Source organism: Amblyraja radiata, chromosome 34 (genome assembly GCF_010909765.2).
Source record: "Amblyraja radiata isolate CabotCenter1 chromosome 34, sAmbRad1.1.pri, whole genome shotgun sequence".
Taxonomy (NCBI): domain Eukaryota; kingdom Metazoa; phylum Chordata; class Chondrichthyes; order Rajiformes; family Rajidae; genus Amblyraja; species Amblyraja radiata.
The window spans coordinates 17,502,286-17,517,805 of record NC_045989.1 but is presented as its reverse complement, the minus strand read 5'-3'; the positions used below and the strand labels follow the sequence as shown (position 1 = coordinate 17,517,805).

The 15,520-nt window shown below is 42.5% G+C and overlaps 1 protein-coding gene across 2 annotated transcripts in view; it reads left to right on the top strand.

Annotated features, from left to right (window-relative positions):
* The window catches only part of myo1e (myosin IE), a 106,953-nt gene that overhangs the window by 40,315 nt on the left and 51,118 nt on the right, over nt 1–15,520 (top strand). For both annotated transcript variants that reach the window (XM_033050259.1, XM_033050258.1), the window contains exons 3-6: nt 5,141–5,230; nt 6,522–6,616; nt 9,374–9,461; nt 10,628–10,717. In XM_033050259.1, coding sequence (XP_032906150.1) covers nt 5,141–5,230; nt 6,522–6,616; nt 9,374–9,461; nt 10,628–10,717 — 363 coding nt within the window. The remainder of the gene's footprint in view (nt 1–5,140; nt 5,231–6,521; nt 6,617–9,373; nt 9,462–10,627; nt 10,718–15,520) is intronic.

Sequence of the window (15,520 nt, the reverse complement as noted above, 5' to 3'; positions counted from 1 at the left end):
AGGGGGTGTCCCCGTGCAGATGAATGCGAATATTATCCGTGGAAGAGTTGAATTTCCACTGCCAACTCATCCTTAATATTTGCATCTAATCAAATTTTAAATAAACTTTTCTGCAAATCTCAGCGTTCTATCCACATGATATCATTAAGTGGATTGTGTAATTTCCAGTTCTTTGGAAGTCAGTTCACACTGTGGTTTTAATTTCCTCCCCTCTCCACCCTCCCCCTCCACTCTCTCATCCTCTCTCCCTTTCCCCTCTACCCTTCCCTCTGCTCTCCCCTCCCCACCGCTCTCCTTCCTTCCCTCCCCTCCTCCCTCCACTCCCCATCTCCCTCCTCAATTATTGATCAGCCTGCTAGGGGCTGTTTTCGGAAGCATTTTTGTTCCTTGGTTCTGAGTGTTCTCCTTTTGATTTAAGACCATTTATTTTTGCTGGTATGAACTTGCTTCTTTGCCTCTGTCTGCTAGTGGAGTATTAAATACAAATATATAAATTAGGAGCCGGAGTAAGCCACTTGGCCCCTCAATTGGACAGGCCCCTATCCTGCCTTTCAATTGCCTCATGACTAATCTGAATATAACCCCCTATCCCCCAGTAACACTTTATGGTCCTGCTAGATGGAATCAATGGAGAGGGAAGGCAGGTCGGAGAGGGAACAGAGCTGTGTTCACAACTCTCTGTAATTTCTTGGGGTCTGGGACAGTGCTGTTACCAAACCAAGCAGAGCTGCATCCCGATATGATGCTTTCTATGATGCAGTAGTCACTGCAAGGGCAGCACAGTGGTGTAGCTGGATAGAGATATTACCTCATAGAGCCAGAGACTCGGGTTCGATCCTGACCACGGATGCTTGTCTGTACGGAGTTTGTACGTTTTCCCTGTAGCCTGCGTGGGTTTTCTCCAAGATCTTCGGTTTCCTCCCATACTCCAAAGACGTACAGGTTTGCAGGTTAATTGGCTTGGTATAAAATGTAAAATAGTCCCTAGTGTGTGTAGGTAGTGTTAATGTGCGGGGATCGCTGGTCGGTGCAGACTCGGTGGGCCGAAGGGGCCTGTTTCCGCGCTGTATCTCTAAACTAAACTAACTAAATTTCAGGAAGTATCTATTTGGCTATAACGGTCATTGGGATATTCTGAAAGGGAAGTGGAAGGTGTGTTTATAAATCCAAGTCTTTATTAGCTGGAGTAAACGTAAATTGGAGTAGAATGATGGTGAGCCCTTTTGCAAAGCAAGACTATTGGACATAATGTACATTGGAAAAGCCCCTAGCGTTATTGCAGGCCAGCTCCTGAGAACACATTCAAAAACAAGTGATGTAAAAAGATCCATAAATTCCAGTTTCCAATCTTCCAATCTGAGCAAAAGGTTATTCAATGAAAGTTTCCTGGAACAAAGCCTCAATTATTTACAGATTAAATCTACAGACTTTGGAAAATGCTGCAGATTTTTAAATGAAACTGATCTATTTTGAATTATTATTGAACTGAATTATTTTGCAGACCTGTTTTGTTACGACATAAAGAGAAAGAAAGGCGGTTTGCTGTACATTGGCAGTGCGGTCATTTCAGAGCGAACTTTCTTGGTGACGAGGGTGGTTACATTGGAAAAGTGTCCATACCAAACCCTGTTATGTCCCTATTTTAGAAACAAGAGTCACTCTTCAATGTGTTTTTAAGATCAAGGTGAAGTTTTGCACCAAATGTCTTTTCTCCAATTGTTAAAATAGTGACAACTTTGAAAGTCTTTGTCAGGTGACACTGAAGTTGTTTTGTGTTTGCATTCCTGAGTAGGCTGGTGTCTGCTGGAGACCGGTTATTTAGTGTATACTGTTGTAAGCTCAATTAACTCTTAGAGGTAGGAAGGAACTACAGTGCTGGTTTGTTCTTTTCATACCTTCATTCATTTCTTCTTTGTACTTTTACATAGTTTCCTTCTCCCCGGACTCTCAGTCTGAAGAAACGTTTTGACCCGAAACGTCGCCTATTCCTTTTCTCCTGAGATTTGGGATATTCTGAAAGGGAAGTGGAAGGTGTGTTTATAAATCCAAGTCTTTATTAGCTGGAGTAAAAGTAAATTGGAGTAGAGTGATGGTAAGGATTTTGTGTGTAACTCTTTGTAGTGCTCAGTTAAGATTGGGATAGAAAAGAACATGAAAATAGGCTAGGAAATTCAGCCTGTTGGGACGAATGGCCTATTTTATCTTGTTGATGTCATTGTTGTTGTTGGAATAAGGGTGTTGGGAGTGTTGTGAGCACCTGAATCCCTTCAATTAAAACATTTGTTCTGTATGCAGAAGAAATGTTACTATGGTCATTGAATGGAGTACGCTGAACGTATCATTCTGAAGATAAATGGCTTTTGGAAGTCATGCTAATCCTAAAATTGTATCACAACTATTAACATATTCCCTGGAGTGATTTCTCATATATATCCTGTGCATTTAGTTTGAGTGTTGATGGTGATATCAGGAAGTGTTTACATTTTCATTTATATAATGGAACATTGTTTGAACAAAGCAGTCGGCAAACCGATGGCCTGTGCACCTCCGTCTGCTTGATTTATAGCCAACCAGCTACACATTAACCTTGTAAATGGCAAACCTGTCAGTATTCTCCATCATTGCACTGACAACTTGACCAGACACACTCTGTCACTACACTACCACCCGCACCAGCTACCCACACATTAGGCACATCTGCAATTGCCCGCAAAGCTGGAGCAATTCAGAATTTCATCGTTCCACTTCATCCACTGAAATCATCTCAACTGACAAGAATTTCAAGTGCTTACAAACGATTTCCATGCAACAACCTAACAATTGTGTAGGAAGTAACTGCAGATGCTGGTTTAAACTGAAGATAAACACAATAAGCTGGAGCAACTCAGTGGGCCAGACAGCATCTTTGGAGAAAAGGGATAGGTGACCTTCCGGGTCGAGACCCTTCTTCAGACTGCGAGTCTGGGGAAAAGGAAACGAGAGATATAGATAGTGATATAGAGAGATATGGAACAAATTGATGAAAGCTATGAAAAAAAAAGTAATGATGAAAGGAACAGGTCATCGTTCACTTTGGCCTAGGTGAAAACGAGTTACAGACAATGAGATTCAACAAAGCAGCTTGGAAGCTAGTACAACGACTTGGGTGTGGGAGGGACGGAGTGAGAGGGGATGCACGGGTTACTTGAAATTAGATAAATTAATATTCATGCCACTGGGTTGTTAGCTATCCAAGCAAAATATGAGGTGCTAACAATTGTCATGCTTTGACTTTGAATGCACATTAAGCCACGGTTGTTGCTTATCAAACATTCTGGCCCTGTAAATCTAATTATATGTACTATATAATTCCTATGCATGAGATGCTGGTTTACACTGAATATAGACACAGAATGCTGGAGTAACTCAGCAGATCTTCTTCAGGCTGAGAGTCAGGGGCAAATTGTAGTGGTTTAGCATCTGGCTCATCTGAGTGCTGTTCTCCCTTTAAACTGCCCGGATACTGTTTCACGCATTTGCATTAATAGGAACTAGACCAAGTCGGACCCGTTGGGACCCTGTCACACGGGAGGCCTGGTCCCCCAACGCAATCCGTTCCCCCTACGCAATATTCCACCACTCACCCGTTCCCGCAACGCAATATTCCACCACTCACCCGTTCCCGCAACGCAATATTCCACCACTCACCCATAGCCCCCAACTGCGCAGGGGTGGCTCATTTCCCCTCATCCCCCAGCACTCCCTCTCCCTCCTCTTCACCCTCCCTCTTTTTAAACTTTAACAAATTGACTTAAAAATATCCAATTGCACTTGCTGCCCCTGCCCGTTACAATGTTACAAAGACAGGACTCAGTGTCCTGTGATTTGTAACATTGTAACAGCATGGTCAGCAAGTGCAATTGGATTTTTTAAAGTTTAAAAATTGTAGCGCTATCGTGTACCGTTTTGCCGTAATTTCAGGATCTCATTCACACACAGACGGAGACAGACAGACAGACAAACAAGATGAGAGTTTTACTAATATATAGATAACATCCAATAAATGGGGAAAATCCATCTAAATTTCAAGACTGTCAGAACATCAAAGTTTTAAGAATATTCCTTTTAAAATATATTTCAACAGATTATAATTTTCATTGTTTTAAGTTACATTTATCATTTTTTGTTGTCTACATTGAGAACTCTGGTTATTTTCTAATTCTGTATATGGTTTAAAATGTTAGTTTAAAGATGTGGCTTTTCCTTCCTGGTTTGCCCTGGGTGAGATTCACCAGTGATATTGGCCTTTGCATTGAAGCCTGACATCAACTGGACATCTACTTTTGTATGGGGTTTGTACATTCTCCCTGTGACTGCGTGGGATTTCTCCGGGCGCTCCGGTTTCCTTCCACATTCCAAAGACGTGCAGGTTTGTAGTTTAATTGGCATCTGTAAATTGTCCCTAGTGTGTGGGATAGAACTAGTGTACGGGTAATTGCTGGTCGGCGGGGACATGGTAGGCCGAAGGACCCCTTTCCATGCTGTATCTCTCAACTAAACTAAACTGGCATTAAAATGGGCAAAGGTCCCTGCTCCAGAGATCACAAGGTCTTCATTGCTTAAACTCGATGGAATTGGTGTGACTCCCAAATAAACTCCTCAAGTGGATCCTTCTTAAAGTGGTTACCAAGCATCAGTGCCAGAAGATGCCTAGCAACCAACTGCCCTGATACCATCGAACTGGCTCAACAGCCAATCACAGGGAATAAAGACACACTGATAGTAAACTAGAAGGGGAGAGTTCATAAACTGTTAACTGTTTCCCAACATGCAAAATATAGATTTCAACATGTACCCAAGACTGTAGAAGATGAAATATCTTTTTTTTTTTTTAAAGAAGTATATGATTTTTAAATCCATCTATAATATGAAATGGAGAATTTCAAGCTGCAAAGAAAGGACATTTCTTTACTCTTCTAAGGGACAAAATAAATTTTGCTTTCTAAGATATTTCCAGGCTATCCAAGATCATTCACAATATTTCATAAGTCAGCCTCTGATTTGTGACTGCCATTTGGTATTGTGCAGGGAGGCTGGGATCATTTTGATTTTAATACATTGTTCAACATTAATATGAGTTACCTTAACCACTTTTATGCAGACATATATCGGGCCTGTGCTTATCTCCATTAACCCATTCAAACAAATGCCGTACTTCGGAGATAAAGAAATTGAAATGTATCAAGGAGCAGTGAGTATACAAGTTTGCTGATGCTCTATGTTTGCTGATGTTTCTGAGGTAGCTCACCCCTAAATGCTCAGATGTTCAATGTACTAAGTATTACGATAGTGATCTGCCCATAACAGCAAGATCTCAAGACTCCCATCCAATTGTGACCATCTTAAATGAACCATGGTAGCTTGGGAGATAAGGTTGGACGGGGAAATTGGTGCAGAGCTTGCCCTGAACACTCTTCAAAGGCCTGCGATAGAAAGAGGATGCATACACTGGATTGGGGAGATTTTGCAGTCTGGAGCAAAATCCTTTGCATGTTCTTTACATGCCATTATGATTTGTTTTCAAGTGGGGCGGGTCTGTGAAGAGAGCATCAGTCTCATTGTATGTAGTGCCCTATGTGGCTGAATAATTACTGAAGTCCTCCCCTGCCTCATAAATGAACAGTGATGACTCCAGTGAGATGAGGAACACAATATTGCCAAAACGAATTGAACTAAATTCCTGTACATAGAGAGGGCAAGAGGGTGGTGGTAAGCAACGTTAATACACCCCTGAGGAGAGGGCAAAAAACATTCCACCAAAATGCAGCTCAGCATCTGCCTATTTATATTGCGATGAGTTTAATAATGAAAATACAACATAGAAAAGAAAAAGAATGGAAAGGCTATCGAGAAGAAGGTGAATTAGATTGATTGGGCAAACACTGTGGAAGAGGTTGGTTTGGACACAATTGAGCAGAATGATTTTCTTTCCCATTCTCCGGCTCCATTTTAGGGATCTGATAATGCTGATAAGAGTACCCTTTGCTCTATTGTGCTTATATGAGGTATAGTAATTTGTTTCTTCCCCCAAAGGCAGAAATACAGAATATATATGGCTTTAAAGTGAGAAATGTATCTGTCCATGGTTTACAAATCCCTTTGAAATTCACTTCTCCATTTCTTAACACTTTGCTAAATGACCTAGAATATGTGGTGGGTAGACAAAAAAGCTGGAGAAACTCAGCGGGTGAGGCGTGCATCTTTGGAGCGAAGGAGTAGGCGACGTTTCGGGTCGAGACCCTTCTTCAGATAAGTGGTGTGTCATTTCTGTAATGCAGTTCCAAGGAACCAGTGTTCCTGTGCTATAAATTGTCCAAAGTAAACATTCACTACTTTCTTAATCTCTCCTTTCCTGTATAATCCTAATAGTATTTAATGTACTCTCCTCAGATTCATTTGTTTCTGATTTGAATCCACGTGGATAATTGTGACTCAAGTACGGAAATTTTCCACTAATGTTATCTTGTTTCTTCACAATCTAGGCTCCTTATGAAAATCCACCCCATATCTATGCCTTGGCGGATACTATGTTTCGTAACATGATTATTGATGTGGAAAATCAGTGTGTCATTATCAGGTAATTGAATATAATTTTTCAAAACAGATTGAAATATAATGGAGGAAATTCTTTCCAATTCCTCCTTATTGTCATTTACAGACTGTATTGCACAATTGACCTTTAATAGTTTACACCTATAAATGACTCATTCCTGGTATAATCCAGTCTTTGGCAATTTGCAAGTGTTACTTCAGAAAAGCATTGTTTCCTCATAGTCAGGGATATTGCAGTAATATAATTGCTATATTTTGGTTGGATGCATGAGTTTAGACTTAAGAAACCAGGACCTTTGACGAATTGTTTAAAATGTCTGCAACTAATTTGGTACAGGTTCCTTATGTAGTTTTCATGTCATGGGGTTTTGATTAGTACTGGTACCCTGCAGTTTGCATTGTGTGGTAGTACTCCTACCCAATTTCTTCATTAAGAAAGAAAGAATTAGGAAGAGGAGAGGCATGTTCCTTGAGCTTGCCATTCACATTCAATAGGATCATGGTTATAGTTGATGTGGTCCCAGCCTCAACTCCACTTTACTGCCAGGTCCCTTGATTCTCCAGATGTCTAAACCGCAACATGTAATGACCGTTTCCCCACTGCTCTCCAGTTTGGAGAACTCTAAAGGTTCACTGGCTGAGGTGAGGGAAGTAGTCCTCTTCATGTCAGGCTTGTCCTGGCACAAGGGCCCTGGATTCAATCATCAAGGCAAATCATCATCTTCCCCATCAAGGTTTTAGATGGTCCAATTAAAAAAACATGGAACATATTCTGGTTAAATCAAGTTGCTTTTGCACCAGTGTACACCAGCTCCTGGATATCTGCGCTTGGTGTTTCGTTTAGTTTGGTTTGGTTTAGTTTAGTTTACATTATTAAAAGCTATATTTTCTTATCTCTGTAGCAAATTTGTAGCCAAAAAGAATACATAAGGCAGGACATGCTTGCGATTGAGGTAATGCACCAAAGGTTCACCAGGTTGACCACTGAAATGGGAAGTGTAAGAAGAGATCACACATAGAAGAATGAGAGGTGATCTCATTGAAACAGTCACGATTTTTATGGGGCTTGACAATTAGAAGTAGTGTTTGTTTTCCCTGGCCAGTGTGTGTAGAAGCAGTTTGCTGTCTTCAAATACGTTGGCCAATTAGGACAGAAATAAGAAGAAATATCTCCACCCAGAGGGTAGTGAACCATTGGAATTAATTTCCCAAGATAACAGAAGGGGCTCCGTTGCTGTGGCACTTCATGGCAGAGAGAAGTCGAATTTTAGATATTAAGAAAATCCAAACCCCCTGACACCCATACTAATCAAGAATCTATCTATCTCTGCCTTAAAAATATCCATTGACTTGGCCTCCACAGCCATCTGTGGCAATTAATTCCACAGATTCACCACCCTCTGACTAAAGAAATTCCTCCTCATCTCCTTCCTAAAGGAACGTCCTTGAATTCTTTGGCTATTGACCTCTAATCCTAGATTATCCCACTAGTGGAAACATCCTCTCCACATCCACTCTATCCAAGCCTTTCATTATTCTGTACATATCAACGAGGTCCCCTCATTCTCTTTATCTGTGTATGTGTGTCTGTCTGCCTCTCTCTGTCCTCAAAGCCCCTGAGGATTGTGTCAGTTCAGATCCAATCACTGTTTGTTCTGCCCTGTTTTGCAAATGCCAATAATAAATGGCAGGTTTAAACTGATGCTGCAAATCAGTACAGAATTACATTATAATGGCAAACTATTTGTAATAAAGTTCTGAGGCTTCAGGAAAGCTCACCACTGGTACGTAGTTTAAAGTTCAAGCCTCACATTTTTAAAAATGATTTCCAGGTGCAGTAGGACTTTCCCTTAAATCACGTGCATTAGGTTTCATTTGTGTATTTTGGTCATGATTTATTTGTGCTGTGTATATGCTGCCTGTGTGATCCCAATGAAAGAAACAATAAGAGATAGCTGAATGACTGCTCAATAGAGATAGAAAGGGAAAGTAGTGTGAAACATAATCACCTGTGTCAAGTACATTCAATGATATGTGGACTCGACTTTTTTTTTTCTTTCAATACAAAATATTTTGTTTTAAATTCCATCATTCACTAGATGTGGACAATGTGTTGCCATCTTCAATTGCCCCTGAATTCAGTAAGCAGTTTAGAATCAATATCTTGGTGCATCTGGAACTACACATGAACTAGACCAGGTAAAGAATGAGATTATGTTTCCAGAAGGACATTAGGGAACTAGACATTTCTCTTTGCAGTGAAATCCAATGGTTTCACGGTAATTGATACTTAGACCAGCTTTCTTTAAAATTTCAAATTTATCTGATTGCTGATATTTAAATCCCCCAGTTGCCGTGGTGAAATTTAAATGGAGGAATATATGGTAATACTGAAATAAAGCATGAAATGTTATGGTAGTCAAAGGCCATTTTCTATTATTTTCCTGCTGAAATGTTTTCTCAAAAGAAACTGACCAGTTTTCAAGCTTGAAGCACCAGCTCCCTCGCCAGTACATACATATTAATTTCACATGATTGTCTATTACACAGGCTTACAAATGAGTCTATTCTTATTTTCTTAGAAGCCACAACCCCCCCCCAGGATTGAGGATGACATATTTTCCCTCTGTTTTATCGGGTTCTGAGGTGCCTCATGAGGGCATCAGGATCCATAGGCCCTTCCACAGATCGAGCAGGAGGTGGCTGAGAGAGTTATTGGGTGGATAGGTTGTGAGGTGATCTGTTATATTTTGTTGTGAGGTTATTACATTTTCTCTTCCAGTGGTGAAAGTGGGGCTGGGAAGACTGTGGCTGCAAAATACATCATGGGATACATTTCCAGGGTTTCTGGTGGTGGGCCTAAAGTGCAGGTACGGTCAGCTGGGTTTTTTTTGCAGCAAGACTGCTTTATATTGTTAATACATATGACCAATATGCACTGGTGCCATGTATGCAAGACCATATGACATAGGAGCAGAATTTAGGCCATTCAGCCCATCATGTCTGCTCTGCCATTAGATCATGGCTGATCTATTTTTCCCTCTCAACCCCATTCTCCTGCCTTCTCCCTGTAATCTTTGATGCTCTTATTAATTAATCTCCACTGGAAAAATACCCACACAGCAGTCTCCACAGCAGTCTGTGGCAATGAATTCACCACACCCTAGCCAAATAAATTCCTACTCATCTCCATTCTAAAGATACATCCTTTAATTCTGAGGTTGTGTCCTCTGGTCCTAGATTCTCCCACTACTGGAAACATCCTCTCCACATCCACTGTATCTAGGCCTGAAACCTTGTAGTTCTGCTAGAAGCTTTGGTCCAACCCATTAACATGACTGGGAGAACAGTGAACAGGATCCTATTTAAAAACCTTTTGATTGTTTAACCTTCCCAAAACTCCACAGTGTGTCTAGTAGTAGCCAATATGTTTGCAAATTTGAGACTCAGCAAGGAGTTGCACTTTGTTTTGATTGATTGCAAGACACAGCATGGAAACAGGTCCTCCAGCCCACCAAGTCCACACCAATCATCGTTCACACTAGTTCTATATTATCCCACTTTCTCATCCACTCCCTACTCACTAGCAGCAATTTACAGAGGCCATTTACATTACAAACCCACATGCCTTTGGTATGTGGGAAGAAACCGGAGCATCCAGGCGAAAGCCCCGTGGTCATAGAGAGAAGGTGCAAACGCCACACAGATAGATCCTGAAGTCGGGATCAAAGTCGAGTCTCTGGCGTTGTAGGAGAGGATCTCTACCAACTGTACCTCCGTGCATGTTGCAGCTATCAAGGTATCCAGGTCCAACATGAATGTTGACCAGAATCCAAACTGCTAATTGCACCTTGCACAGCAAGGCATGAATGCCTCCTCTCTTTTATGGGATGATTCTGGATGCTTAATGTTAAGTTTATTTTATAACTAGGAAGATCCATTGTGAGTCCTTTAGAGGGCATTGCTGATGTTCACTTTAACATAATTGTAATAATTTGACATTCGTTCTAAGGAGAGTTTCTCTTCCCACCTGCAGCATATCAAAGATATAATTCTTCAATCAAATCCCCTCCTAGAAGCATTTGGAAATGCAAAGACAGTGAGAAACAATAACTCCAGCAGATTTGTGAGTTCAGAAGCCAGTATCCTATTATGATTTCTGTGTTGTTCAGGGCATTTCTTAAAGTTATCTTCTTGATTAATGAGTGGATATTTCTGGTTAAGGGCATTTTATCTTTCTCCAACTGGATGGTTTCATTTTTTTATGTTCATAGCAAACTTGCTTCGTGCTTGCACTGCGCGAGAATTTTACACCACCAGGCAAACAGCACTTTTCGTCTGAAGAAGGGTCTTGACCCGAAACGTCACCCATTCCTTCTCTCCAGAGATGCTGCCTGTCCCGCTGAGTTACTCCAGCTTTTTGTGCCAAGTTAACTTGGTCTCCTTTGCCTGCATGTGATCCATTTCCTTCCATTCCCAGCGAATCCATGTGCCTAAGTAAAAGCTCTTAAACCAAGAAACATAGAAAATAGGTGCAGGAGTAGGCCCTTCGAGCCAGCACCGCCATTCAATATGATCCTGGCTGATCATCCAGAATCAGTATCTGCCTTCTGCACTTTTCAAAAGGTGTATTTGACCTTGCATTTGATCCTGAAAGCAATCAATAGTTGAATTGACAGTGGATGCTCTACAATAATATTACTGATGGCATTTTCTACTGCAATAACTTGTGCAGGTTTGGTGAGTGTTGGAGGTTGCAGATTGCCTTGGCTGTAATAATCTGTGGATGGGAGCATTTATTAGAAATATTTTCATCTTGAGTAAAGGTTTGGTGATGGTTGATCTTGATCCAAACCTTTTTAAAAAGGGGCCTTAGTTTCTTTCTGTAGGTTGCAGCGAGTCTGAATGTTGTTTGGGACCTTATTATAAATTCAGTGTCTGTTTTCTATTGTGGTATGATTCTGTCTTGCATTCCACAACCAAACCCATTTTATTCAAAGTCCTGTTTGCTAAATTTTAGTGAGTAGAAGTCGTTCCCCTGTTGGATACTCCCGCATACAATGTGGCAAAACACGCACAGTTTAATTCCAAAGTTTAATTCAGTTGATGAAAGAGTGAGTTTGATCTACACTGCCACTACGTGCTGAGATCAATGCATGTAAAAGTGAATCAAATTCCATTTTGCCACTAATCGTTGCCCAATTCCTGTATTTTCCCATCGTAGCTTTCCCTTTCCCCTCGCCCCCTGTCGGTCAGTATAAACACCGGCATTCCTCGTGCTGCTTACTGCTTTCACGTCTCTCTCTTTGTTCACTGGGATGTATTGGAAACTAGCACGACTGTCTAAAAATAACAAGGGATTATTAAATATTTAAGCAGGAGACAGTAAGGACAGGCTGAGAACATACACTGTCTGGTTTTAATCATTATCATTGAACCATTTAGTTATATTTGTACCTGGCAACAGCGCAATGTTTAAATTGGACTGTTAATTGCAGTGTGTTTGGGAGTAACTCCAACATTGAACAAGGTAAAGCTGAGCATTTTGCTGTGGGTGGAGAGAAATGCAAACCCTCTTTGTTTACATTTTGTTGGCATCCAATTATCCAGATTGAACGTGCATGTAGAGACTAGCTGAGACAAAGGGCCCCGTTTATTTGCCAAATACATCAGTCATGAAGTTGTCCAGCAGAGAAACAGGGCCTGCGCATCCTCTCCACCATCCTCAATCTCTTTACCCATCTACGCTTAGCGGCATTTGGACCATGTCCTATGCCTTGCATATTTAAGTACCCGGCTAGATGCTCTTAAATGTATCGGATTCCCTCTCCAGGTTTCGGCAGATGTCCATTCTTGTGAATTGTCTGTAACCTAAACTATTTACAAGTTGGAAATACGGGTGTGAACCGGGTGCCCATGCATGGCGGAAGATGCCTGCAGCCCCGTAACAGCCGGCAAATCCACACTGCTAGTCTCCCAAACACTCATTCATATGTACAGGCTGTCCATAACTCGGGTGTTCGTATACAGGGGAGGACCTGTCATTGTACCTGATTCCTCTGGCAGGACACTCCAGATATTAACCACGCAAAAGTGACAACAAAGGTAGATGAGGTGGTGAAGAGGGGGCTTGGACCCTAATGACTCAATGTTCATCACAGTCCTAACTGCCCTACCATTTCCTGCATCACCTTGCACCAGGGATCCAATTAGCCAGCTTGCTTTGGATCCCGTGCCTTAATCTTCTGAATATCTTCAGGTATCTGGAGAACACGTACATCTTTGGGCCTTATTTGCTAAAAGGTTGGCTGTCTGGTCATGGGGAAAAATGGGCTCATTAGTTCATCCATTTCTTGTGATCCATTACTCATGCACACACCAGGGGAATTCACAGGGACCAATTAACCTCCCACCCGCACCTCTTTGACCACATGGGAGGCAACCAGAGGATCCGTGGGAAACCCGTGCAGTTACAGGGAGAATGTGCAAACTCCACACCGGGAGCACCTGAGGTCAGGATCAAACTTGGGTCTGAGGTTGTGTGGTAGTAGTTCCACCAGCTGCACCAACATTGGGATCATGATAGGGTGAGTCTATGCAATGGCTTTGTCAATGCCCTGAGACTGTCACCCCATGTTCTATCTATTAATATATAAAACTCTCGCCCAAAATTCCGAAACGGAACTCCGTCCGGCTGTCACATTTCTTCCATTGATTCCCTGCAACTCCGAAACTGGACGCAGAATCGCCGACATCTTTTCCATTTCGGTAGAGATTTCACTTTTCTTTCTAAGTATCCGCTCCTCATTACATTCCGTCGTGTTTAAGTACACGTTTTTAATCAAATCCTTCCCCCCCCCCCCCCAATATTTCAAAACTAAACTGGCTTCACACCCACAGAACCTTCACCAGCCCCAGCCCCTGCTGAACGTTCCATCGTGTGATGTCACAATGCCCAATCTTCACATATGTCCAATCGGAATGGATCCATTTACATATGCCTATGCAGGAGCCCAAGCCAATGGTGAACGTTCCATCGTGTGATGTCACAATGCCCAATGCTCAAAGACATCGTTGCCATAGAGAGGGAGTACAGAGAAGGTTCACCAGGCTGATTCCTGTTATGTCAGAACTTTCATATGAAGAAAGACTGGATAGACTCGCCTTGTAATCGCTAGATTTTAGAAGATTGAGGGGGTATCTTATAGAGACGTTTAAAATTCTTAAGGGGTTGGACAGGCTAGATGCAGGAAGATTGTTCCGGATGTTGGGGAAGACCAGAACAAGGGGTCAAAGTTTAAGGATAAGGGGGAACGCTGAATCGCCGACATCTTTTCCATTTTGGTAGAGATTTCTCTTTTCTTTCTAAGTATCCGTTCCTCATTACATTTCGACGTGTTTAAGTGTACGTTTTTAATCAAATCCTAACCCACCCCCCCCCCCCAATATTTCAAAACTAAACTGGCTTCACACCCACAGAACCTTCACCAGCACCAGCCCCTGCTGAGCGTTCCATCGTGTGATGTCACAATGCCCAATCTTCACATATGTCCAATCGGAATGGATTCATTTACATATGCCTATGCAGGAGCCCAAGCCAATGGTGAAGGTTCCATCGTGTGATGTCACAATGCCCAATGCTCAAAGACATCGTTGCCATAGTGACAGTACAGAGAGTCAGATGTGGGCCGAGGAGCCTTCAAGACAACATGAGATGTTCCCATATTGTGTGAAAATATTTACGTCATTCACCCCTGAACCTCGATAAGAACACCACCTGCACATCTTAATTAAATTAGAGAAAAACGGAAAAGAGGTCGGGCATTTACACTTTTAAGGCTCTGTGTGTGTCGAAGCTTCGTGTGTGTGATGCCGCACCGCTAACCCCCCCACCACCCCCCCCACGCGTTGCCGAGACGGACCCGACTTCGACGACTTCAAGATACGATATTTTAAGACGGCAGGGACCCGACTTCGACGACCAAATCTCCCCTGGGGGCTACAGGTAGGGAACGGTCTTTATGCACTTTTCCAACTCTGTGTGTGGGGGTGGTTAGTGTGTGTGAGGCGCCCGCCCCCCACCCCCCCCCCCCCAGTGGGGGCTACGGGTAGGGAACGGCTGCGTTGGGGGATCAGACCCAACGGGTTTGCCATTGGTCGTCGTGTTTAAGTGCACGTTTTTAATCAAATCCTAACCCACCCCCCCCCCCCCCAATATTTCACAACTAAACTGGCTTCTCACCCATAGAAGCAGCACCAGCCCCAGCCCCTGGTGAACGTTCCATCGTGTGATGTCACAATGCCCAATGTTCAAATACATCGTTGCCATAGAGGGAGTACAGAGAAGGTTCACCAGACTGATTCCTGGGATGTCAGGACTTTCATATGACGAAAGACTGGATAGACTCGGCTTGTACATGCTAGAATTTAAAAGATTGAGGGGGTATCTTATAGAAACTTACAAAATTCTTAAGGGGTTGGACAGGCTAGATGCAGGAAGATTGTTCCAGATGTTGGGGAAGTCCAGAACAAGGGGTCACAGTTTAAGGATAAGGGGTAAATCTTTTAGGACCGAGATGAGAAAAACATTTTTAACACAGAGAGTGGTGAATCTCTGGAATTCACTGGCACAGAAGGTAGTTGAGGCCTGTTCATTGGCTGTATTTAAGAGGGAGTTAGATGTGGTCCTTGTGGCTAAAGGGATCAGGGGGTATGGAGAGAAGGCAGGTACAGGATACTGAGTTGGATGATCAGCCACGATCATATTGAATGGTGGTGCAGGCTCGAAGGGCCGAATGGCCTACTCCTGCACTTAATTTCAATGGTTCTATGTTTCCCTCTCCGAAACCCCTCTCCCACCCATCCCTCTCTCCCCCACCCCCCTTCCCTCTCTACGCCACCCCCTTCCTCCTACCCCTCTGTCCCTCTT